General features: G+C 39.8%; 1 protein-coding gene across 8 annotated transcripts in view; it reads left to right on the forward strand.

The window, feature by feature from the left end:
• Nucleotides 1-27,777, forward strand: part of LOC133568406 (zinc finger protein 521) — a 293,495-nt gene that overhangs the window by 114,614 nt on the left and 151,104 nt on the right. For 5 of the 8 annotated variants that reach the window (XM_061920306.1, XM_061920307.1, XM_061920308.1 and 2 more), the window contains 3 exons: nt 12,873-16,378; nt 16,452-16,536; nt 16,749-16,781. In XM_061920306.1, coding sequence (XP_061776290.1) covers nt 13,229-16,378; nt 16,452-16,536; nt 16,749-16,781 — 3,268 coding nt within the window. In that variant the 5' untranslated portion in view covers nt 12,873-13,228. The remainder of the gene's footprint in view (nt 1-12,872; nt 16,379-16,451; nt 16,537-16,748; nt 16,782-27,777) is intronic. The other 3 variants (XM_061920303.1, XM_061920305.1, XM_061920304.1) reach the window with 3 other exon arrangements.

The following is a 27,777-nucleotide window of genomic DNA, read 5'->3' on the forward strand; positions in this document are numbered from 1 at the left end:
ATCCTGAAGCGACTGTCAGAAAGCGGCTTGAAGATGATTTTTAAACATAATCTATACAACATTTTCACCAAATAACCACCATTACATTTTATGTAGACAATAAGGAAGTGTTTTACATTCAGAAAAAAATTTACCCCGGTATAATAACATGACTCCTTTAATGCGCTTTATATATGAAAAAAGATTTAAAATAGACTTTCATCAGCGGTGCGCCTTATAATCAGTTGCGCCCTATGGGCCGGAAAATACGGTATTTTGACACAATTATTCAGAATTGATCCCCTGTTTTAGTCACATGATCGAAAATGTGGTGGTGATAAAGGTCATTTTGTAACATTAACAATTACAATATAGCACGTCCTGTGTTTCGCTAATGCTATCAGCTAAGCACCATCATGTTACCCTAAGGCAGCTATGAGTGGCAGGTAAAGCTTTCATTTTGTACAGGAATGATTTAAAAGGACAGTACGAATATTCATTTGTCCGCCTCATCCATTAAGATCTTAAGTGATGGTGTCACAAAGCGTGCTGAGCACAATGTTCACACACACGTAGCTATTTGGGCATCAGAAAAGGTAAAGTGCTGAGATAACACAGGCGTCGTTGTCCCGAGGGGGAACGCTCGCTACTTTTCCGAGAATAATAATAAAATAAATAAAAAAAAGAATAATATGAAGGGAGGTCACAGTGTTACATCAGACAAGTTGTCAGTTTTTTGTTTATTCAATGAGTCCCAAATCCCCCCTTGTGTCAACAAATATACAAACATATCTGTTATGACAAGCCGCACGCACACAAAGATACTTCTTGCCTCGCTATAAGTAACACATGAATGATTTGCACAAGTAGCTTGAACATAATCCTGTTCATGAATGCGTCGGCCGCCATATTTGTTATATTCCAAAGGGCGACTATGTAATCAGGGAAATTAATGACACACTCTTTTAAAATACACTCATGTATTTTGCTAAGACCCACATTTATTAATAGCAGGCATAAATCAAAACATATCCTCAGGGTTTTGGGAGGCTATGGCACTGAGTACAAAAAATAGACTACCTGTTTCAGGATTTTATTTGAACAGGCGTGTTTACACTGCATGGGAAAGGTTACTAAGAATGAACGCGGCACAAAGACGGCTTCAGTCCGCTTCAGGAAATGGAGAATTTTTGGTTATTACTTGTGCAAATAGAGGAGATTTTTATAGAGCTCCATCCAGCAAGTGTGGAGTATAAAAAAACTGTATTGGAGCCATGAGGGGTTTTTTTTTGTTAAAACATTGTGTGTAAGTTGGCAAATTGACACAAAAACTTAGCCACAGATATATCCTTAAATTGATAGGTGGCACATATTGCAAGAACCACTTGAAGTTTGGTGCATATCGGTCTGAAAATGTGGATTATTTTATATGTTAGCTCTCACAGATCCATAATGCATATAATACAGAATAGGGTTGTCTCGATACCAATGTTTTGGTACCTGTACCAAAATGTATTTTGATACTTTTCGCTACTCTTCAAAATAAAGACGACCACAAGAAAATGTCATTATTGGCTGTATTTTACATTAAACATATGTTTCTTATTGCAATCAAAGAAAAATGTTGTCCTTAAATAAAATAGTGAACATACTAGACAACTTTTCTTTGAGTAATAAGTCAACAAACAAAAGCTCCTAATTCATCTGCTGACATATGCAGTAACATATTGTGTCATTTATCATCCTATTATTTTGTCGAAATTATGAGGGACAAGCGATAGAAAAGTGATTATTAATCTACTTGTTCATTCGTTGTCGCTATCTTTTTCTGTTTTACATGTTCTATCTACACTTCTGTTGAAATGTAATAAGCACTTATCTTCATGTTGTTTGGATACTTTATATTAGTTTTGGATAATACCACAAGTTTGGGTATTGATTTGATTCCAAGTAGTTACAGGATCACACAATGGTCATGTTTAAAGTTCTCCTGTGTCCAGGGACGTATTTCCTTAGTTCATAAAAAATTAAAAAAACAAGAAAAGATTTTGACACAATAAAAATATCGTTATAATTACCATATTTTCCGGATTATAAGGCGCACTTAAAATCCTTTATTTTTCTCAAAACTCGACAGTGTGCCTTATAACCCGGTGCGCCTAATGTAAGGAATTAGTTTGGCTGAGCTTACCATCCTCAAAGCTATTTTATTTGGTGTGATGATAAGTGTGACCAGTAGATGGCAGTCAAACATAAGAGAATCGTGTAGACTGCAAAAAGATAGCAATATGACTCAAGTAAAAACTCCAACATTTTATATGTTCCATTGAAAATATAGAACATTACGCACGGCGTTCAAAAATCAATCAACAATTTTTTAGTACGACTTTGGTAAGCTACGGAGCTGCACCGCTTAATGGATTGAACTGTGTTTCAACATACAATTATTATAATGGTGTGTGTATAAGGTAAGCCATATTATCTTTTATTCCGCAATATTATGCAAAAGCAACTGTTCTCACCTGTATTTGAAATCTGCATAAATCATGAAAAAGGTGCACCTGTCCGCCTTTGTAGTCCGTGTCAACATCGTAGTCAATGAGCTTCTCTTCGTCTTTTTATCTATCTACTTGTTTTGGGTCATTCATCCTCCGCTATTGCCATTTGTAATATAAAGTAGTTTATATTAAACTTGCCATGAAAGCCTTCTAGTTGGTGCATCCTTTTAAAAAGTACTAAATAACACGCAAATTAGTGCTCGCAAGACAGTGATAAGTGTTGATAAATCAAATTGCTCGTGCTAAATAATTATAATTCTATCTTCTCCTCATCATATATATTGCATATTGATGAAGACAGAGACGTAAAACAGATTTTACGCCCTATTCTACTCACTTAACAGACACTATCCTCTTTACACACATTTAGTAAAACAGCTTTGCGTGTGCATTCTAGTTTGCACATGTTTTTTTGTAAATCAGGCCCTTACACTTGTTATTGCTGTATTTTTGCACTGCTCTTTGCCAGGAATGCTTTTTTGGTTCACATACTGGTCCCACTTGGTGGAGGTCTGTGCACTACTGAGTGTCTTTCTAGCTTGTTTTGTGTGACCATAGCACATTCCCTGTAGGACGCCGGCCTGCGACCTGGCTTGTTTTGTTTCATATAGGAGATGTTTAAAGGAGTGAGATGGAGGTGGTGGGGGGTAGACTCCCGGCGAGGGACAGGCCTTAAGATGGAGGTCTTCCTCCCAGGATGTGACAGGCTGTTGGCTGGAGGATCCTCAGGAAGGCCTTGGCAGACCAACAAAGACAGCCCTTCAGATGCAGGGTGTAGTTTTTCAGGCCCCAGCATCCCCTTTGGCAGCAGCACAGAGAGCGCTGGCGTGCACAGGCCCCCGGCCCGAGAGACTGGGAAGTAAGGTCCCGTTCTTTTATTTACTCAGGCTGCTGCCGAGGCCTGGGCATTTCTTGTCAGGGTGAAGAAGGGGAAGAAAACATGTCCGTCTTTCTCTTTTCCTCTTCGAGGTCTCCAGAGAAGGATTGCGCTTTCATCCACGGTTGTTCACATACTTGTTTTTGGCCATTGGACTTCTATCTGTGTTTTTTGTCTATGTGTGGGAGACAGCGAGGGAACGAAAAAACAAACAAAAAAACATTCCTCTTGTTTTCATTGTCCTGACACTAAAACAAAGAACTCAGCTGCAATGTCTATGGAGCAGCAGGACTTTTCAGCCTCCAGAGATGTCAGTAATCAATCATACACACAAGTGTGATCGTTATAGTGGTCAACCTTGATTTTAAAACATGTTTAGGAGCAAGAAATCATGTATTTTGGTCAAATTCCGAAGTGCAACCCTCGAAAGTTAGAGGCATACTTTTTCTCTGTAAAGTTTGCTGAATTCTAAATTGTTACCATATTTTTGATGATACAAGCCTGTTTAACACATATAGAATCCTTTCTTTCTTGAAGACAAGAATTTAAGTTAGTGTATGACCTGATTCTGATGACTTGCGTTGATTTGAATCGGACAGTAGTGCTGATAACATCCACATTTTCACATGGAGGAGAAAAAAAGTCCTCCTATCCGTCCAATACCACATGAAAGTGGTTGGTTTTTGGCATCTTATTTGTCCAGTTTCCATCATATTTTTTTATACACTTTACTTCATAGCTTGATAGCTTGTGCACACCAGCATTCTGAAACTGTTATTTTGTTAGCGCATGCAGAATGAAGAAATGCTTTTATTGTGAAGATAGGAACTGTGCAGTCGGTTGTTAGAGTTTTGACGGGAGGTACGGGGCGAGAGTCTGTTAAAATAAAAAGTGTTTCTCGCCTTTCTGTCGGTCATTTTTCTTAATAATGAGCTCACAGCAGCCATTGTCATCTCACAAGACCCTTGTGTGCCGTGAATGTCAATCATGTGACGTCTTGGTGAAGATTGATGATCGCTAGTTTTTAGGTCTATTTTTTTAATGCCTGGCTGGCAATCGACTGACACACCCTCCAGGATTGACCGGTAGCTCGTGATCGACGTTGTGGGCCCCCCTGTACTAAATCATTAATCCTCGCCTCCATGGTGGAAAATAAACGCTGTTTCTGATATGTGGCATTATCACTGGAGATCCAGAAAACAAAGAGTACAATAACACATTGCACTACACACCATAAGAGGATACCAGTAAAAGCATAGCTAACCGCTAATTTAGAGCTCTTGAATGTAACCAAAGCTGGGTGGATCGATACACATATAGAGAGTGACGATATTAAGTATAGTGTCAGTATATGGTCAATTCTACAATGATTAGATTGGTATTTTTAATTATCATCATATCGTTGTTGTAGTTTTTGTCATTATTTACAAGCTCAAGAAATAAGAGGCAATAGTGGTTTTTCCTTTTGTTTAGTTGTTTTGCACTTTTAACTGTTAAAAATGTATAAAATTCAATAAGGAAACAATTGAAAAATTCTTTGTCACACCGCCATTCCGTGTTTGTCAAATGTGTTTATAAAATGTTATCATTTAATGATCTGGAAAATGTTAAGTACAGTATATAAACATTGGTATGACCAATTTTACGTATTTGATTGATACCCTAATTTGTAGTATTGACTAAAAGTTACTATAAGTACCCAAACAGAAGAATAAGTGCTTATTGAAAAGGGTGTAGGGTAGTTAGAACTGTGTTACAACAGAAAGTCACCAGATATTAACAATGCATTTGCAGGTAGATTAATAATAATTTTGACAAAATAATGCAACAGAAAATCACGCAATATGTTAGAGCATAGGTCAGCAGCTGAACTAGTGGCCTCTGTAACCTGTTTTGAAGTAATTGCATTATTAGTTTAGTTTAGTCTTTATTTGAGGGGACAATGCACAGAGACATTGAGCTCAAATACAGTAATGTTCTGCACCAGATAATAGCTAAATAGCTAATTTCCATCCCAATTCCGGGTTACTTAAATTAAAGATATACAAAACATGCAATAAAATTATAGCAAAAAATATACTATAGCATGTAATCAAATTTAGAAAATAAATAAAATGTGCTCTCATTGACACATACTTATACATTATAACCACACCTCTCCTTTACATCATAACTCATAGACCATACATGCTCTTGTTCACATCTGTCATCATTTGTAAAAACAACCATTATTTTAACAGACACGCCTCACAGTTTACAACAACGTGTTCTAATGCATAGTTATAATACACATTAAGTTGACATGTGGGTCAAACATAGTTCCCACCTCAGTGACCGTGTGAGCAGCTTTGATTGCTACACTTTTTAAGTTCAACGGTGAATGAAGAATAATCTGTTAGACTTTTGAAGTTTGTTGTGAGGTCGTTCCATTCCTTTATCGCTTTATATGAAAAGGCTGATTGTGCAAAAGAGGTTTTACATCTGGGTACGCTACACTGCCCCCTGGTGGAGGCTTGTGTTTTTCTAGTTGTCACAGCAGATGTAAACTGAACAAAGTGCTTTAGTGGCGCCAGTGCAGTGCTATTTAGGATTCGATGGGCCATTCGTATTGATGCTAGTCTTTGAATGTTAGCAGAATGGAACAATCTATATTTTTGAAAACTAAACAGTGATGGTGGTGTTGTGGTTTTCGGTCATGGATTTTGAGCGATGGTTTGTGCAAGGTTTCCGATGGCCTCAGTGTCATTTTGCTACCTGGACCAACATGTTATACAAGAATAAAAACGAGACAAAATCATTGCAGTAAAATAAGTTTGAGCTGTCTCCAGTGTTAACACATTCCTGATACATTTGAAAATTTTATGTTGTACTTAAGACTCTGGCACATCTGTTTATCTATTCAAATATTTTTCATATACCATATAGTATATCGTTTTTACTTACATTATTGCATTATGCTGTGATGTACAGTCGTGGGCAGAAATGTACATACACTTGTAAAGAACATAATGCCATTGCTGTTTCCAATAATTTATACAACTCTTAATTTGTTGTGATAGAGTGATTGGAGGATGTACCTTACACAAATGTTGTCATATAAACTGATCTGTGAGAGCTTAAAATGATTAAATGTCTTTTGAAGTATAGGTTGAATCAAATTTAAGCAGATATAGGGCAGCATGGTGGAACGGGTTAGTGCATGTGCCTCACAAATTGAAAGTCCTGAGTACTCCTGAGTTCAATCCCGGGCTCGGGATCTGTCTATGTGGCACATACTTGTTGGTCACAAAAATATTCAAGAAGTTTGGTTCTTTTATGAATTTATAATGGGTCTACTGAACATGTGACCAAATCTGCTGGGTCAGAAGTATTCATGCAGCAGTGTTAATATTTGGTTATTTGACTCTTGGCAAGTTTCACTGCAATAAGGCACTTTTGGTAGCCATCCACAAGCTTCTGGCAAGCTTCTCGTTGAATTTTTGACCACTCCTCTTCATTAAATTGGTGCAGTTCAGCTAAATGTGTTGGTTTTCTGACATGGACTTGTTTCTTCAGCATTGTCCACATGTTTAAGTCAGGACTTTGGGAAGGCCATTCTAAAACCTTAATTCTAGCCTGATTTAGCCATTCCTTGACCACTTTTGACGTGTGTTTGGGGTCATTGTCCTGTTGGAACACCCGACTGCGTCTAAGACCCAACCTCCGGGCTGATGATTTTAGGTTGTCCTGGAGAATTTGGAGGCAATCCTCCCTTTTCATTATCCCATTTACTCTCTGTAAAGCACCAGTTTCATTGGAAGCCACACAGGCCCAGAGCATAATATTACCACCACCATGCTTGACGGTAGGTTGGTGTTCCTGGGCCTTACCTTTTCTCCTCCAGACATATTGCTGGCTATTGTGGCCAAACAGCTCCATTTGTGTTTCATCTGACATCACATGGACAAAGATCAGACCTTCTGGAGGAAAGTTCTGTGGTCAGATGAAACAAAAATTGAGCTGTTTGGCCAACAATGTATATTTGAGTTGCATTGTGCGTTGTACTACCTTAGGGGTGTTCGACTTGATTTCATAGGTTCCTCTGTATTGCTTTTGTAAATCTTAGAACCACCTGACAAAACAGTTCGCTCATGTCCTCTTTTAGCTGATCCTTTTCTTTAATGATCTCCCAAAGATGAATGCTCACGTATTACCTTAGCAACCGCGCTAAATAAATAATCGACATCAAGCAAATAAGCAAAGAATGAACAGACAGCCTGATGGTGTCCCCAGGCGAATGCATGCTCATTTAGGACCCTGGAATTTCATTTAACCTTGTATTCTTGCCCATTTGTTTGTTTGTTTGATATTGTTGTGTCAGCGCCGATATGTTTGACTGTAAGGCAGCGGTCGGGATCATTTTTCATGCACTGCGAGGCTGCGGGAGAGAGGGCAGATCCGCCCACTCGGTGGTGGAGGAGGGCATCGCACTGACTCACCCCCCCCCCCCCCCACCCCCACCCCCCCACACACACATATGGAAGCTTGCTCCTTGAGAGGCATGTGTATAGTGGGCGCCTCGCCAGCGGTGGGAGGTTTTCAGTGGAGTTGTGGAGGTGGGTTCTCAATGTAGCGCTTTCAGTTGCAAGGAGGGGAGGAGGGCAAGGGGGATGGCCTCCTCGGACTACATCTGTTTCCTGAAGATAGGCACTGATGGGGGGGCACGTGTTCGGAGAGGGCATGATATCCTGACGAAGGGCAGATCTCGCAGTGAGAACAACAGCGAGGGGAAGAGAGAGGAGAGACTTGGACTTGTCAGCTGAAGGAGAAACTTTTCCTCTAACCCAGGGGTGTCCAACTTGTTTTCATGCAGTCATGGCTGCCTTCAGAGGGCTGATTATAACAATGAATGTAGGAAGAGAAAAGCATATTATTGCCTATGCATTTGGTTATTTGATTTGTGTGCGTACAAATTGATTGATAACTTGCTTTGAAGTGGTAAGTCAAGGTGACAAGCAGATATTTAAGTATGTATTGTTATTTTTACAAACTATCATACGGTGTATAATAATTAGGGAGGCTAAAAATTGTATTTTCTCACATTCGAATACTGATTTTTTTTTAAATTTTCAAAAATCTATTTTATTTGATTTTTTAAAGAATTAATAAAAAATTAAGAAATACATTTTTTTAGCCCATCTCTTTGCTTACTTGGTGTTATACGTCAGCAACCAAAAGAAGGTTTTGTAACCTCTAAGCTGTTTTGTGAGGGTGTTGTTATTATTGTACCAAATATTACATTGCAAAAATCAGTTTCAGTCAAGAATTGCGTCAAATTGAGTAACGATAGTTTTTTGTTTTTTTCTTATGTGTTTATTTTTTGAAAAAAATAATCTAGGAATAAAAATAAACAAAAAACATTTTAGGCAATTTCCGTTCAACCAGAAATAGTTTTTCCAACTTAAAACTAGTTGTTTTTTAAATAGAATTTTAATATAGGAATAAGAATAAACAAAAATACATTTTAAGCAATTTCCATTCAACCTATTACCTTTTTTTTTTGGGGGGGGGGAAAAATTTAATATAGGAACGAAAATAGACAACAAAACATTTTAGGCCATTTCCATTCAACCAGTAATAGTTTTTTCAACCCAAAACCTGTTTGTTTTGTTTATTGTTGTTGTTGTTGTTTTTTAGAAAAATTTAATATAGGAATAAAAATAACCCCCCCAATATTTAGGCTATTTCCATTCAACCTGAAATAGTTTTTCCAACCTAAAACCTGTTTTTTGTTGTTGTTGTTGTTGTTGTTTTAGAAAAATATAACATAGGAATAATGATAAACAAAAAAACTCTTTAAGCAATTTTCATTCAACCAGAAATAGTTTTTCCAACCCCAAACCTGTTTTTTTTTTTTGTTTGTTTTTTGTTAAAAATTAATATAGGAAAAAAATAAACAAAAAAACATTTTAAAGTTAAAGTTAAAGTACCAAAGATTGTCACACACACTAGGTGTGGCGAAATTATTCTCTGCATTTGACCCATCACCCTTGATCACCCCCTGGGAGGTGAGGGGAGCTGTGGGCTTTCAGGCCATTTCCATTCAACCATAAATAGTTTTTCCTACCTAAAACCTTTTTTTTTGTTTGTTTGTTTTTTAGAAAAAATTAATATAGGAATAAAAATAAACAAAAAAATATCTAAAGCCATCTCCATTCAACCAGAAATAGTTTTTCCAACCTAAAACTTTTTTTTTATTTTTTTTTTATTATATAGCAATAAAAATAAACAAAAAACATTTTAGGCCATTTCCATTCAACCAGAAATAGTTTTTCCCACCTAAAACTTTTTTAAACATTTTTTTAAATTTAACACATTTTTTTTATCGATTATGAATAAAATCCTCACCCCGAGAATCGAAATGGAATGGCGAGGTGCCAAAAGATTCACACCAATAACAATTGAATATTTGTCTATACATCAAAGTTTAAAACATCCATCCATCCATCCATTTTTTACCACTTGTCCCGTATGAAATGTAATTATTTTCTGTCAAAATGGAAACAATGAAAACATTTAGTAAGAAAGATGAAGTATGCACATTATTTCCAGGGCACTATAAATGACGTGTCGGGACGGATCTGTCCCCCGGGCCTTGAGTTTGACATATGTGCCCTAACCCCTCTCTTCTCCCTCTCCATCATAAATCTTTGCAGTTTCCTTTTGTTTTTCCCATTTCTACGTTTTGGCCCTTTTGACATATCTTTTTGGGAGGGCGGCGGTTGGGATTATGGTGTTTTATTTAGGTAAGGAAGTAGCGAGCACTTATAATTCGACAGCAGGAAGACGTGGCCCGCCACCTCTTGAACTGGTGGAAGTGTTGTTGTGTGTTTTCCAGTGGTGTGACTGTACAATGCAGCCTGGAATGTCAGCACATTTGTGTATCAGGAGACGGTCAAATATTTGCAACACATATGGGAGCAGTATTGTTGCTGGACTGCGGTTCCCCCAGCGATTCTCCGCACCTGTTTGCCCTTGAAATGAATTATTCTATGTACACAGGGATTTGGAAGAAGTCATTTTCCACTCCTCTGTCCACATGGAAAGCAGACATTTTCAGGGCGACTTGCACGCTATAGCAACAGGTGGCGCTCTAACCCCTAAATGAAAAACAGCTTCATTGCCAATGTGCTCACTACACGGCAATACCGCTAAAACATGTGTAGTACTACGTATTACTGCAGTAATCTACCTTTCCCTATGTCTTACATTATAGGGCTGCAGCTATCAATTATTTTAGCCATCTCTTTATTAGTCTGTAGTAGGGTTGTACGTAATACCGGTAATAGTGTAGTATCGCAACACTAGCGAATGTTTTGTTCAGCTAGCTTAACATATTTTGACGTACATATTTTAATGTACAATCTATATCAAGGTGGCCCCCGCATCCTTCCATTTTACTGAATGTGCCCCTCGCATGAAAAGGTATAGAAACCTTGCCGTAGGGCACAGGTGTCAAACTCAAGGCCCGCTACATTATTTTATGTGGCTCCTGAAAGCCTGGAAAGAATATGCGTTAATAAAATGCTTCATCTTTCCTTTGTAATTATATTTGTTCTTTTCTTTTTGACATTAAACATCATGTAGTGCATGCAAAGGCATATCTTTTAAAATTCAATATTATCAAAATCCAAATAATATATTATGCATTCCAAAAAATGTTTTTGTTAAAATAAACATAATACTGTACTTAAGTATCTGCTTGACTTATGATTTCAAAACAAATGATCAATCAAATTGTAGACTGTAAAATTGACAATACATTTTAAGGGTTAAATTCCGCCGACTAAGTTTTTTGCAGTAAAATCAACTTTGCTACTGTTTTTCCCATATACAGTAAGACACTAAAACATTAAAAATACAACCAAAAAAAACCTTAAAACAACAAAATGTTACGGTTAACAAAACAACAACTGGCAGCTAGCTCTGTTGCTTGAATGTTACTGCTAAAAACAGTGGTATTGTTTCTCCATTCCATTCCATTTATTCAATTTCTTTATATGCTGTAAAAAACCCATCCATCCATCCATTTCCTACCGCTTATTCTCTTTGGGGTGGTGGGGGGCGCTGGTGCCTATCTCAGCTACAATCGGGTGGAAGGCGTCGTACACCCTGGACAAGTCGCCACCTCATCGCAGGGCGACATCCGTGCCGTAGGGCATTAATTGAAAAAAGTGAACAAAACACAATCAATTGGCAAAAACTACAAAAAACAAATATTCTTTATACACTACATTTTGCAGAATAGGTTCGGCTAAAATCTAAACCAAAATAGTACGGTCTTTATTTAAATATGGCTATTAATGTGTCGCAATGGCAGCGTTCGAAGCAATGCTATTTCAGCATTTATCTCTAAGCACAACCAGAATTATTCGGTACATTAGGCGCACCGGATTATAAGATGCACTGTCACTTTTTGAGAAAATTAAAGGATTTTAAGTGCGCCTGATAGTCGGAAAACTACGGTACCAGTATTTTTTATGGTCTTTGTGCAAACACTTTTTATGATGTATCTAAATATTGAATGGTGTCATCAGAAAGCCCATGTTATCATTTGTTGATTGTGTCAAAGCACAAAATAAGGTTTGGCAAGTTATTGACATCTTGTCACGTCATTTACTTAGTTTTTTTTGCAGCCACACGTTGCAAAATCTTTCAAGCTATATGACTTGCCTCCCAGCTTAACACACTGATAAATATGATAATAACGCTCATTCTCTAATCGCGTACTGTATATACTGACTGATGTTCTGAAAGCCGAACATTTCATGAAAATCATCTGTCTTGCGGCGGAGGCTTCCTAAAGGCGGATTGCCTGCCGTCAAAATTGAGCGTTTAATCACACACACACACACACACACACACACAAACCATGAATATTTTTTGTCCCTATGTGTGTTTTGTCTCACTGTAAAGTCATTCTAAGGGGCCCCAAACTCCCCCGTGCTCCACCACCCCCCAAAAAAGAAAGCTGTTCAGAAATAATAGAAATGTTCTAATTTACCTCATGCTAGGCTTACATCCTCAAGTACACCCATTGTCTTGCTTTGGCTTTAAATGTCAGAGAGATTGTGTTATGACTCACAGTGGGCTATGCCATTACATGGCCACATACAAGGTTAATTGTAGTTGGAGTATTTCTCCTTATTACCTCCTCTAATTTTACTTTAGATTGTGTGTTTTAATGTAACTTTTAAGATAACCCATGCTGAGATGCATTTTTAAAGTTATTTAAAGTTAACAGCATTCCAAGATCGCATGCCACTACCTCATAATTAACAAGTGAGACAACATAATTGTGAGACGCCTCTTAGCTGGTATGCTAATGCAAACCTGTCATGTTTTTTCCTCTTCTACGTCATCAGACAGACCCCTGATAACCTTTTCACCCTCTTTTTTACCCTCTATTTTCTCTCTAGATGGTGGAGACATCGAAGATGACCCATCGTGTTCTTGGCCAGCATCATCTCCGTCTAGCAAGGATCAAACGTCCCCGGGACACTGTGAGGATTATGATTTCGGCGAGGACGAAGGAGGCCCTGGCCTGCCGTACCCATGCCAGTTCTGTGACAAGTCCTTCAGTCGCCTGAGCTTTCTCAAACGTCACGAGCAGAGCCACAGCGACAAACTCCCGTTCAGCTGCACCTTTTGCAGCCGTCTGTTCAAGCACAAGCGCAGTCGCGACCGACACGTCAAGCTACACACGGGCGACAAGAAGTACCATTGCGGCGAATGTGACTCGGCCTTCTCCCGCAGCGATCACCTTAAAATCCACATGAAAACCCACGCCTCCAACAAACCCCACAAGTGCCCCGTGTGCCGCCGAGGCTTCCTTTCGTCCAGCTCGCTGCACGGGCACATGCAAGTGCACGAAAGGGGCAAAGACGGTGGCGGCCCGGGCCTCTGTAGAGCTGACGATTGGAAGCTGAAAGAGACCCGCAAATGTAGCCGCTGTGAGGAAGGCTTCGATGTCCCAGAGGACCTCCAGAGGCACATTGCTGAGTGCCACCCTGAGTGCTCCCCATTAGAGGATGGGGGCCTAGGTGCCACACTTCAGTGCATCTACTGCCATGAGCCTTTCAGCGACGACGGAGCTCTGCTAACCCACATTGACCAAGCCCATAGCCGGGACCGCAAGAACCACCCGTGTGCGATCTGCTCCGAGCACTTTTTGTCTGTCGAAGACCTCTATGCTCACATGGACATTCACCAGCTCCCGGAGTCCAGTAACCATAGCAACAGCCCTTCTTTACTGACTGTGGGCTATACCTCAGTCTCCAGCACCACTCCTGACTCTAACCTGTCCGTCGACAGCTCCACAATGGTGGAAACTGCGCCGCCTGTCCCCAAGACGAGGGGCAGAAGGAAGAGGGCTGCCCAGAACACAGCCGACATTGGAGGGCGCTCTGCCAAACAACCTAAAGTTTCCTACAGTTGCATTTACTGTAATAAGCAAGTGTTCTCCAGTTTGGCTGTGCTTCAAATCCACCTACGGACCATGCATCTGGACAAGCCGGAGCAGGCTCACACGTGCCAGTTTTGCCTGGAGGTCCTGCCCTCGTTGTTAAATCTAAATGAACATCTAAAGCAGGTCCACAACGCTGAAGGCCACGCGGCCCTGTTAGCGAGCTTGCCCGACGCCCTTCTTCAATGCAACTTTTGCCCAGAGATCCTGAGTGATCTCAACGCCCTACAGGAGCACATCCGCTGTTCCCACGGCTTCCCAAGCCCAGTCGCCAAGGAGAGCAACGCCTTCTTTTGCCCGCAGTGCTACATGGGCTTCTTGACAGAGGCGACTCTGGAAGAGCATGTTCGTCAGACACACTGTGACGGTGGTAGCCTGCGTTTCGACTCCCCCCTGGCTGTCACTCCTAAGGAGCCTATTGTAGAGGTATACTCCTGCTCTTACTGCACTAATTCGCCCATATTCAACAGTGTTCTAAAGCTTAACAAGCACATCAAGGAGAATCACAAAAACATTCCGCTGGCACTTAACTACATCAATAATGGAAAGAAGACGTTGCACGCTCTCAGCCCCTCGTCTCCGATATCAGTGGAACAAACGTCCATGCTAAAGCAAGGCAGCTCAGCATTACGCTCCTCCGGTGAGTTCATATGTAACCAGTGCGGGGCCAAGTACACCAGCTTAGATCTTTTCCAGACACACCTGAAGACTCACCTGGACGGCTTGCAGCCACAACTCACCTGCCCGCAGTGCAACAAAGAGTTCCCAAATCAGGAGTCCCTGCTGAAGCACGTCACCATTCACTTCACCATCACCTCCACGTATTATATATGTGAGAGCTGTGACAAGCAGTTCACTTCTGTGGATGACCTGCAAAAGCACTTGCTGGACATGCACACCTTTGTGTTCTTTCGTTGTACTCTCTGTCAGGAGGTGTTTGACTCAAAGGTGTCTACCCAGCTCCACTTGGCTGTGAAGCACAGTAATGAGAAGAAAGTTTACCGATGCACCTCCTGCAATTGGGACTTTAGGCATGACACGGACTTGCAGTTGCACGTCAAACACAGCCACCTGGAGAACCAGGGTCGGTCCCATCGTTGCATATTTTGCGGGGAGTCTTTTGGGACGGAGGTGGAGCTGCAGTGCCACATCACCACCCACAGCAAGAAGTACAACTGCCGCTTCTGCAGCAAGGCCTTCCACGCTATTGTGCTTTTGGAGAAACATCTGAGAGAGAAACACTGCGTGTTTGAAGGAAAGGCACAGAACTGCGGCGCCAATGGGTCGGCCGTGAGTGGTGCGGATGGTCAGCCGAAAGATGAGGCAGAGTTGCATGGTCTCCTTACAAACAGCCATGGCACAGGGGCCACAGGTGGGTCTGTAGTGGAGTCCCAGAACAGCCATGACGGAAGTGAAGAGGAAGTGGACACTGCAGATCCCATGTATGGATGTGACATCTGTGGAGCCTCTTACACTATGGAGTCTCTGCTCACGAACCACCAACTGAGGGACCACAACATCCGCCCCGGTGAGAGTGCATTGATGAAAAGGAAAGCCGAAATGATTAAAGGAAACCACAAGTGCAATGTATGCTCTCGCACTTTCTTCTCTGAGGCCGGTCTGAGGGAGCATATGCAGACCCACCTCGGGCCCGTCAAGCACTACATGTGTCCCATCTGCGGGGAGCGTTTCCCGTCTTTGCTCACCCTGACCGAACACAAAGTTACCCACAGCAAAAGTCTGGATACGGGCAGCTGCCGTATCTGTAAAATGCCTCTACACAGTGAAGAGGACTTTTTGGAGCACTGTCAGATGCACCCTGATCTGAGGAACTCCCTAACAGGCTTCCGGTGTGTGGTGTGCATGCAGACAGTCACGTCCACGTTGGAGCTCAAGATCCATGGTACCTTCCACATGCAAAAAACTGGCACCATGACCTCCAACCAACCCGTTGGCCGCAGCAACACCATCTGTCACAACCAGCAACAGCTCCATGCCCAAAAACATTTCAAGTGTGCTTCCTGCTTGAAAGATTTCCGCTCCAAGCAGGACCTGGTGAAGTTGGACATCAACGGCCTGCCATATGGACTTTGTGCTTCTTGTGTGGTCAACGCCGGTTCCAAGAGCTCCAGCCCAACCATGAACGGAGGGAGACAGCAGCACGGCGGTGCCAACACTCCGGCGCCAAACAATGCTCAGTGGATCCAAGGAGAACGTCTCAGCCCTGCAGAGGGGAAAGGCAAAGTCATCTCTTCCTCCTCGTCCGCCTCGTCGACGTCTTCAACGTCGGCCGCCAAGACACGATGCTCGAGCTGCAACGTGAAATTTGAGTCGGAAGCCGAGTTGCACAACCATGTCCAAACGGTGCACCGCGACCAAGGAGGGGACAGTAACAGCGGACAACTCAAGACCCCGCAGATGTCCCCCATGCCTAGATCAAGTCCATCCCAAACTGAAGAGGTAAAATGTATAGAAATGAGCCCTTTTGTATGTTTCGAAACAGAGTGATATATTTGTGTTGCTTTTTTCACAGAAGAAGACCTACCAGTGCATCAAATGTCAGATGGTCTTCTACAGTGAATGGGACATCCAAGTTCACGTGGCCAACCACATGCTGGGTAGGACATGACTCTTATTTATGCGTGTGCTTCATTGGCGTAACGTACCTTGATGGTAGAAAACATCTAATGGGAGTTTTTTATGCAATAGGGAGCAAAATTGATGATTAATACCATCAATTTAAAAAAGCTCAAATTATTATTAAAAAAAAAAAGATGGATCAGTTGGTATCAAACATGTAATAAAGATTTGTTGACCCTGTCTCATTTAGGCCCACAAGTATCTGGATCACATCACCAACTAGGTGGAATTACTTTAATATTTTAACTGCATCCCCACAGTGTTGTTGTGCATCCATAAACATCATCTTAATTTCCCCATGCATGTGATTGATGGAATATGTTGTATTGCACGCTTGTGGAGATTGCTGAGATATTTCACTGGCATTTATTGGAACTGGGATTTAAATCAGAATCTCTACTTTTGGTTTGTTTACGGTGCATCCTCACTTTTTCACGTGGTCACGTCACTTAACGATTGGTGTGTGGTGTCCCATGATGCAGCTGGAAAAAAATTCTAAATTGCAGATTCTCTGTCAGTGTAATATCCACATTTGCCTCAAAAAAACAGAATTTGGCTGCCTTTGTTTGTCATCTGTATGCAGGCAGAATCATTTGTGAAGACAAGACAATTGGAAAACATTTTTTTTTTTTTTTCCCCCTGGCCTGCAGTAAGTAGGCATCAGAATTCTGGTCTCACGTTCCTTTATTCATTCATTTATTCAGCTCGTTTGGCGGCTCTTTCATTACACTGCATTATCTGTTGTCTTCAGTGGGAGAGAGACTCATTGATCTGGAACCAAACCGCCTCTCTGTTTGGGACACACTTCTTGGCGCAGGTGAATTTAAACAGGGTGGGCAATTCTATCAGGACCGCTAAGCAATTCTATCAGGTGCCCACTGTTTGTGCATAAACAATCAGAAGCATGTGATTTGTGATTTTGATGCTGCGGTGTATTTGCAAAAGAGGAGAGACGAGCCCAGAGTGTAGGTGTGTGTTTTGTATTCATCTTTGCAATCTGCTCACCCACTAGTCCACTGGGGGTGCCTAATACAGTACCATGCCAGCATTAGTCCTTTCTTTTGCAAAAGCAGGCACGGCGCACGCTGGGAGGGTAGAAAACAAACCCCCCTACTGGTTATTTTATGTCTTTCAGTCGCGCGAGCACACAGCTCGCCGATAATAGTGGAGTTCGAGCAGCTTACGATAACAGGAGGATAGGTGATTGGGTTATTGTCTGATGTCTTATTCCTTGGATATGCCGCCGCTTTGTATTCGGCGGCGCCGCGCATTCCATCAGACATCTCAAAAGGGTGTGTGCCGGATGCGTTAGCTTGGCGATTTGTCACATGTGGAGAAAACTGAACTTGTGATGACACTTTGTCCTCAAGTGACAGATATTTCAAATTAAAAAGAAAGTACACCGATCGGCTATAAGAGATCCGATAAAGGGTTTGTGTCAGAAATTCTATCAAAATAAGACTCGGTTTGGATGGACACTATCAAAGATTTAAGAATAGTATTTGGTGTACCGCTGCGCTGTGTCATCTGATTTGCCGAAAAATAGCAAAGCGAAAACCAAGCCATCTCAGAGTATACACTTTTTAAAATACTTCCTGGCTCAGGGCTATTGGTCAGGGTAAAAAACAAATTGTATTCAAGAGGCGACTGAGGGCAGCTGCAGCAAAGTTGACACTGTGGCGTATACAGTGTATATTGTGTAACATACTGCAGCAGTTGGGCTTGCATTTACTTCGATTCATATGCCTGTTGGTCAGGGTTAAGTGACAATTTTATTCAAGAGGAGACTAAGGGCAGCTGCAGCAAAGTGGAAACTGTGGCGTATATATACTGTATATAATGCTGCAGCAATTGTGCTTATATTTATTTATTGGCATAGGGCTGTCGGTCAGGGTAAAGAGACAATTTTATTAAAGAGGAGACTGAGGGCAACTGCAGCAAAGTGGAAACTGTGGAGTATATATACTGTATATAAAACTGCAGCCGTTGTGCCTATATTTACATATTGGCTTAGAGCTGTTGGTCTGGGTAAAGTAACGCTTTTATTCTAGATGAGACTGATTGCAGCTGCAGAAAAGTGGAAACGGTGGAGTGTATATATATTGTATTTAATACTGCAGCAATTTTGCCTATATTGACTTATTGGTATAGGGCTGTTAGTCAGGGTAAATAGACAACTTTTTCAAGCGGTGCGGCTTCATAGCTGACCAAAGTCTTTCTAAAATATTTTGATAGATTTTTCAGCCCTGTGTGTAATGTTCTATATTTTCAATGGAACATATACAATTTTGTTGTTGTGTACTTGAGTCATATTGCAGTCTACACATATATCTTATGTGTGACTGTCATCTACTGGTCACACTTATCCTTACACTATGTACCAAATAAAATAGTTTCTAGGTGGGTAAGCTCAACCAAACGTATTGTTTACATTAGGCGCACCGGGTTATAATGCGCACTGTCGAGGTTTGAGAAAGAAAAATAAAGGATTTTATGTGTGCCTTATAGTCCGGAAAAACGGTAATTGTTCTAATATGAAAATATGGCTTTGTAGTTGCCAACATTGAAAGTCAATTGTATTTGTGAAAATAGGGGGCAGATATTTTATGTTTTTAAACTTCTTTCTGTGCCATTTTCATTCATAATTTACTTTAATGTTATGTTGATTGATGTATTTGTATTTCTTTCCTTTGTTAGATTTTTTTATGAATGAAATAAATAAATGAACAGAACTCAAGTATACTGTATAGACCAGGGGTGTCAAACTCATTTTAGCCGAGGGGTCGCATGGAGGAAAATCTTTGCACAGGCGGGCCGGACTATTAAAATCATGGCATTAAAACTAAAACATAAAGACAACTTCAGATTGTTTTCTTTGTCTTACTTTAGCCAAAAATAGAACAAACACATTCTGAAAATATTACAATTAAAATAAAGAAAGAAATACCGTCAGCGGTAAAGTTTAGATCCATAAAGGAAAGAAGAAGGTGAATGAATGAATTTACATATGCATAAAAATTTGTTTTCTTTCGTATCATTATTTTTTAAATTAATTAAGTAACGTTTATGACAACCTTTTTTCAAAACACAATATAGAATATGACATATAATAGGATATTGCATGCATTTATCCTTTGTTTTCAAAGAGCTTACAAAAAAGTGGGACCCAAAACATTTACATTTTTATGACTTGATGGAGTCCCTGGGACCCCACTTTAAAAATTCCTAGCACCAACACTGATGGAGTATTGGTGCGTGCAAAACAGCAGCAAGCGGCTGTGGCCTGCGGGCCGGTTATAATACTAATGAAATATAATCCCGGGGGCCATATATAATTAATTCTGGCTGGCGGGCCTTGACTTTCACACCTATGCTGTATAGTCGCACAACCCGTGCACGTCTTTCATTGGCTTTTGATTGTACAGGTGTGTTTAATGGTTGACAAGAGCATAACTGCATCAGTGCGGCACAAATGAAACGGACTCCATCCCTTAAATTGTAGATTGGTATTGAATCCGATCCAGCCTGTAGTCACTGCAAAAGTAATCCGGGCCAAAAAACGTGGGGGAAAAAATACTAATTTGGGAAAGCTCTAAATACCTTCTCTGGTGGAAAAAAAAAAGGGACACTTTCTCCCTTTAATGGCCATCTGCACGGGAGAGGGGAAACAGGGGGGCTGGGGTCATCTACGCTCAGCTGTCAGCGTTATTAGCGTAGGTAATGGAGCAGACGCTGGATTCATAGGGGTGTTGTTTTCATCCGTGGCCCGGTCCTCCGCGGTGTCACTTCACACTGATAACTCTATATATAGTCATGTGACCCCCACATGACCATAGCGCTAAGTGTACGGAACATCCAAACCCGAACTTTTGTAAAGCAATCGCCTCCCTGAACTCTGCCTACTGCATTTTGATGTATGGATGTTACACCCGCTCATAAAGTGACCGGCTACTTGACAATAGCAGGATAAAAACACGGCAAAGTGTTGGCGGTACTCGGCAGCGTCTTAAGATGGAGGTCGCAGCCCGCCTGGGCCCAGATGGATCAGCGCACATTTGCCGTACAGCTGGCCGCTCTGCTTGGGGACCTGGTGGGATACTCCTTTAGAGGGAAAAAAAAAAAAAAACGATATCGCCACCATCCAAGGAGCAATTTAATAGCAGGCCAGAAGACAGCTGGCCACTCTTTAGTTTAGAGTTTGGCCTGGCACACTCGCAGAATCGAGGGTGTCCAATTTTTCTCCAGAGACCCACACATTTACACAGCTTTCAGCTGCTGCAGGCGCTCTATAATCTTTTATATTAATTTATATTTCACATTGGATACAGTCTAGCAAGTGTAATTCCTTGTGTGTTGAACATGCATGGCCAATAGAACTGATTCTGATTCCGATTAGCGCTAGGCACGTCCCGATACAACTTTTTTACTTCTGATATTGGAACCTCGTGTATTGATCTGATGCTGATATCAGCATGAATCATACATAGCCTACTTGTATTTTGTTGTGTGGAATGTTAGATGAGGCTTGATCAACTGAAAATACTCAGAGGACAATGGTAGGTATGCAAAACACTTAGCCATTAAAACTGTCTCTGGCATTATGATGTGCAGTGCTGTTTTTAAATGACAGGAAGTCTTGAACTATACAAAGTATTTCAATGGTCGAAATCTGCACTTTTCAGTGTTATAGGAGTTATTACGGTAATCTACGTCACATCAGCTCAGACCAGGAACAAACAAGAGTGGGCGGGGTTTGTTTTCAGAGCAGCCAGCCCCAAACACATGAGTGAGAAACAGATGCCAATGCAGATTTTTAAGTGATAGTATATTATCATATTGTAGGTGTTTATTACACTTTGTGTTCATATTTTGCTGGGGTTTTTTGTTGTTGTGTTTTGCTTGATTGTAAAAGATACACAAATATCAAAGAGCAGGTCTGAGAAGTAAAAGACGACCGACGTTCATATGTTGTTAATATTCAGTGTTTTATTGTTCATAGTTAATATTGTAAATCACACTTTCTTTATTTTCATGTATATTTTGGGTGTCCCATTCAGTAAAAAACTGTGAAATTCCATTCCGTTTTTTGAGGTGGTCCGTCGTAACGTTTTTAGAACTGTATCGGACATTGTGACTTTTGGTATTAGTGGTTCTGAAAAAAAAGGGACCCAAACACACATACTGTACCGCTAAAAATGTACCTATAATTTATACCGACACATACACTTTGGCCCCCCAGACACATTTTTTCTCTGTGTGGTCCCCTGAGTCAAAAATATTTGCCAAGCTCTGCTCTAAGGGTAAGCCCCAAAATTTATACCGTAATTTTCGAACTATAAGTCGCAGTTGTTTTCATAGTTTGGCCAGGGGTGCGACTTATACTCAGAAGCGACTTATGTGTGAAATTATTAACACTGTACCGTAAAATATCAAATAATATTATTTAGCTCATTCACGTAAGAGACTAGACGGATAAGATTTCATGGGATTTAGCGATTAGGAGTGACAGATTGTTTGGTAAACGTATAGCATGTTCTATATGTTATAGTTATTTGAATGACTCTTACCATAATATGTTACGTTAACATACCAGGCTCCTTCTCAGTTGGTTATTTATGTGTCATATAATGTACACTTAAGCAGCCTAATGTTTAGTACTCTTTATTTATTTTAAATTGCCTTTCAGATGTCTTTTCTTAGTGTTGGGTTTTATCAGATAAATTTCCCCCAAAAATGTGATTTATACTCCAGTGCGACTTATATATGTTTTTTTTCCTTCTTTATTATGCATTTTAGGCAGGTGCGACTTATACTGCGGAGCGATTTATACTCCGAAAAATACGGTAATCATCATTAAAAAAATAAGCTTGGAGGTCACACTGAAAAAAAAAAAGAATAAAGAGTAATAAGAAATTATTTTTATTATGCCCAGTGGCCTTGTGGTTAGAGTATCCTGAGATCGGTAGGTCGTGAATTCAAACCCTGGCCGAGTCATACCTAAGACTATAAAAATGAGACCCACTACCTCCCTGGTTGGCACTCAGCATCAAGGGTTGGAATTTGGGGTTAAATCACCAAAATGAATCCGGAGCGCGGGCACCGCTGCTGCTCACTGCTCCCCTCACCTCCCAGGGGGTGGAACAAGGGGATGGGTCAAATGCAAAGGGTAATTTCACCACATCGAGTGTGTATGTAACTATCAGTGGTACTTTAACTTTAACGTTATTGTATAAACAAAAACAATTAAACAAGGTATCAAACCAATACAAATCATAACTACAGTATTTGCTTTATCACCTATTATACAAGATAACAATCCATGCAAATATTTTGCATGGATTGTGTTTATTATTTGATTATTCTATTTAAAAAAAACAACAAAAAAAACAAGACTTTGGCCACCCTTGCTTGTGTTATAAGTCATGATGGGGATTTTCGGTCCATTTTTGTTCCCAAGACCATTGTACGCTTTTTAAAAGAGGCTTTTGTGTGTTTGTTGTGGTGTTTAATAGGACATTTGGAGGTCTCTCAATAGCACAAAAGCCTGTTCAGGTTTAACCAGCATGCCGTCATGAAGCCCCATCGCTTCACTTTGACCCCGCTGCAAACTATGACATTTGAAGACTCACAGCGGGGGGCACTTGTGCTCCGTTGATCGTACTGTTTCCAACGTCCCAAATTTTTTTTTCTCTTCCAGTGCCACCGTCTTAAAAGGTGAAAAAGGGTTTTTCTATGAATTTCTCTTGTCTGTACCGAGCGTCCCTGAAGGACAACAAAACAAACCTGCAGACATTTTTTCAGGGGCGGGTGGGTCACTCTACTTCCGTTGTTGGGTCGGTGACAGCAATGAGCTCAAAGCCAATCAGAGAGGAGCTTTCTTGCCTCATGGAGGATGGAGGGTGGTGGTGGTGGTGGTGGGGGGGGGCTTGTGGCCCGGTCAGGCCAGGCGGAGGGTGGCTGCACCAGAGGGGTGGAAAGGGAAAGGCACATTTGCTGTACAGCTGGCCGCTCAGTGTGAAGCGGGCACTGTGGGCTGTTACTGAGCTGGGCCTTCAGCTCTGTCTCCGCTCGCGTGTGTTTTATTAGCTAGTGCTCACATTGGCTGTGTTAACCAACCTCCAGCCTGCTGAAACACTGCGTGCTGATGATTCTTCAGACAACACTAAAGTGGTGTTTGCAGATTATCCTTCTGTTCCTGCTCCCTGGTGCAAGCTGTCCCAAGTATTTTGATTTAACTTCACTGTAGTCCTTTTTTTCAAAACAATATGACACTTTTGTGCTTGAAAAGCATTTCAATTGTAGACACAATACCTTAAAGTGTTTTGTTTTTTCAACAAATAGGTATTTACCGTATTTTTACGAACATAGGGTCAAAAGGAGCACTGCCAATGAGCGGGTCTATTCAGGTCTTTTTTCATACAAAAGGCGCATCCGATTATAAGGGACATTAAAGGGGTCATATTATGATTTTTTTCTAAATGTAAAACACTCCCTTGTGGTGTACATATGTGATGGTGGTTCTTTGGTCAAAATGTTGCATAGATTATGTTTTACAGACCATCTTCAAATAGCTTTTTGAGCGTCTTTTCAGGATGCGCCGTTTTGTGGGCGGTCTTATTTATGTGGCTCACCTTCTACAGCGTGTTCTCCCCGTCATCTTTGTTGTAGCGGTGTAGCGTGCAAGGACAGAAGTGGAAGAAGTGTCAAAAGATGGATCTAACTGTTTTAATGACATTCAGACTTTACTTCAATCAATATAGGAGCAGCATCAATAACAATGTGTCCTGTGAAAAATGTCCGACCGGAACTCTCAAATAACTAATGTTCCTTGGGTGAATTATGCAAACCCACTACAGTTTTTAGCGCTTTGATAGCAAAAACACAGATAAGAACTCACGCTACAGCGGAAGATGAATGCCACGTAAGAAGGTAGAGAAAAATAAATCTGATTTACAGTATGTGCTGTAGGGATGTAACAATTAAGGACATTAATGATAAACCACGGTAAAAACCGCAACAATTTATTACTGTTTAAAAAAAAACTATCTCATATTTTAGGGCACCAAGGCAAGTTAGAAGAGCACGAAGGCAAACATTATTTTCTTTCAAGGCAGAATATATATATATATATATATATATACATATTTATATATATATATATATATATATATATATATATATATATATATATATATGTATATATATATATATATATATGTATATATATATATATGTATATATATATATATATATATATATATATATATATATATATATACTAGGGGTGTGGGAAAAAATCGATTCGAATACAAATCGCGATTTTCACGTTGTGCGATTCAGAATCGATTCTCATTTTTAAAGAAATCGATTTTTTGTATGTATTTTTTAATCAATCCAACAAAACAATACGCAGCAATATCATAACAATGCAATCCAATTCCAAAACCAAACCTGACCCAGCAACACTCAGAACTGCAATAAACAGAGCAATTGAGAGGAGACAGAAACACGACACAGAACAAACCAAAAGTAGTGAAACAAAAATGAATATTATCAACAACAGTATCAATATTAGTTATAATTTCAGCATAGCAGTGATTAAAAATCCCTCTGACATTATCATTAGACATTTATAAAAATAAAAGAACAGTAGTGTCACAGTGGCTTACACTTGCATCGCATCTCATCAGCTTGACAACACACTGTGTACAATGTTTTCACAAAGATAAAATAAGTCATATTTTTGGTTCATTTAATAGTTAAAACTAATTTACATTGTTGCAATCAGTTGATAAAACATTGTCCTTTACAATTATAAAATCTTTTTTTCTCTGCTAGCATGTCAGCAGACTGGGGTAGATCCTGCTGAAATCCTATGTATTGAATTAATACAGAATCCTTTTGAATCGGAAAAATATCGTTTTTGAATCGAGAATCGCGTTGAATTGAAAAAAATCGATTTTTAATCGAATCGCGACCCCAAGAATCAATATTGAATATATATATATATATATATATATATATATATATATATATATATATATATACACACACATATATATATATATATATATATATATATATATATATATATATATATACACACATATATATATATATATATATATATTTTTTTTTTTTCCCCCTTAGTGTTCATGTATGAGGTCTAGGGCTGCCAATTATGGCCAGAGTAATAATTAAGATTATTGTTATCAATATTCAAATCATGATTACTGATTTGTTAAGTAAAGCAGTGTTGGTGTTTGAACATAATACCATCATGTCATTTGTAATGTCTAATAAAGAGACTATAGATAAACGTTATCCATATTTTATAGACAATTATTAGGTTTTTTTTATTCTTTAATAACATACACTTGTCAGCCTTTAGTTCTATTTTTACATTTTGATAGCGAGAGGTTTTTTTTTTAATTTATGTACATCATGTGATGTATTGAGACAGATCCATTATGAGTTTGAGCAGAAATATGTCGTATAGGAATTAACCAGAGGTGGGACCAAGTCATTGTTTTGCAAGTCATAAGTAAGTCTCAAGTCTTTGCCCTCAAGTCTCGAGTCAAGTCTCGAATCAAGACAGGCAAGTCCCGAGTCAAGTCCAAAGTAGAGACTAGAAAGTCTCAAGTCAAGTCCCAAGTCCTGCATTTTGAGTTTCGAGTCATTTCAAGTCCTTTTAACCCCAGACTAATATATTTACACAGATTGTGTATGCTTTTAAAACGCTGTAATCATTTATTAAAACAAGTGTATTTGAAACTGCAGGAAAAAAATTGTGCTGACATTGTACTTCATAATAGCACTATTTACCTTTCATTTTAAACATTTAACTCATTACTTTACCGAATAAACACATTTAAAAAAAACAAGTGCAACTGTACTTATTTGCAAACGTGTTAACATTGTATTTCCATGGCATTTTGCATTGTAACTACTTCCACAGCAGTTTCCATCCTGTTCTTACCTTATCTCATTGATCTCATCTCATACTGTATGTGTGTTTATGTGTGTGTACTACGGGTGTAACGGTACGTGCATTTGTATTGAACCGTTTTGGTACGGGGGCTTCGGTTCGGTTCGGAGGTGTACCAAACGAGTTCCACACGGACATATTAAGTAGCGCACCGCACGTTGTGTAAACAATGCACTCTGAGGCACCATGAATTGAATAACGTGGACCCCGATTTATAAACAAGTTGAAAATCTTATTCGGGTGTTACCATTTAGAGGTCAATTATACGGAATATGTACTGTACTGTGCAATCTACTAATAAAAGTTTCAATCAATCAAAAAAAACAACACAAGGCATGCTAGCAGCGACCGCGGGCTATGATAGACTGACCATACCCCCTCTTTTCACCGGACATGTCCGCTTTTGCGGCGCTGTCCAGGTGGAGTTTCTTAAATGCCTCAAATGTCCGGCATTTTAAGTTAGGGTTGCGTGTGTTTTCAAAGTACGTTCAGGGTTAAGAAGGGGTTAAAAAAAAAAAATGTGTGCGCAGGCAACATTCATGAGGTAGGGGAAGAGAGAGAGAGCGAGAGAGTTATGATAAATGCGCATGCGTCGCCAGGCTCTGCTTTTTACCCATTGATTTTGGATTATATTTTTTATTATCTATAGCAGGGGTGTCAAAAGTGTGCCCATTTGCGGCCCACAGCTAATGTTTTAAAGGCCCACAACACAATATATAAATACTATTAAAATAAACAAACAAAAAAATAAAAGTGAAATACAAAAGCTTAAAGGCTAAATGTAATTTAGAAAAAGTTGCAACGTTGACTAATAAAACAAAGCTGTTTTTTTTTCTTTTTTCTTTTGCTCAAAACATAATACTGAATCAAAATCAATATTATGAATTATTGACCTATCCAAGTTTCCGATTACTTCACATCAAATATTCCACTAAGAAAAATATTTTTGGTGGAAGATTTAGCAAATTTTTTAAATAAATACCCCAAAAATGTAAATGTTGTTGTTTTCTTACTGTACCGAAAATGAACCGAACCGTGACCTCTAAACCGAGGTACGTACCGAACCGAAATTTTTGTGTACCGTTACACCCCTAGTGCATACACATGAAAAACATAAACACATTAACATAACAATGAACATAGTCGTACTTTTTAGATGTCAGGGCCCTATGCAATATGTACACATATTCTTAATATAGTATACATTTTAACTGACCTTTATTTGACTATG

The sequence above is a fragment of the Nerophis ophidion genome, linkage group LG14, assembly GCF_033978795.1.
Source record: "Nerophis ophidion isolate RoL-2023_Sa linkage group LG14, RoL_Noph_v1.0, whole genome shotgun sequence".
In the NCBI taxonomy this organism is placed as follows: Eukaryota; Metazoa; Chordata; class Actinopteri; order Syngnathiformes; family Syngnathidae; genus Nerophis; species Nerophis ophidion.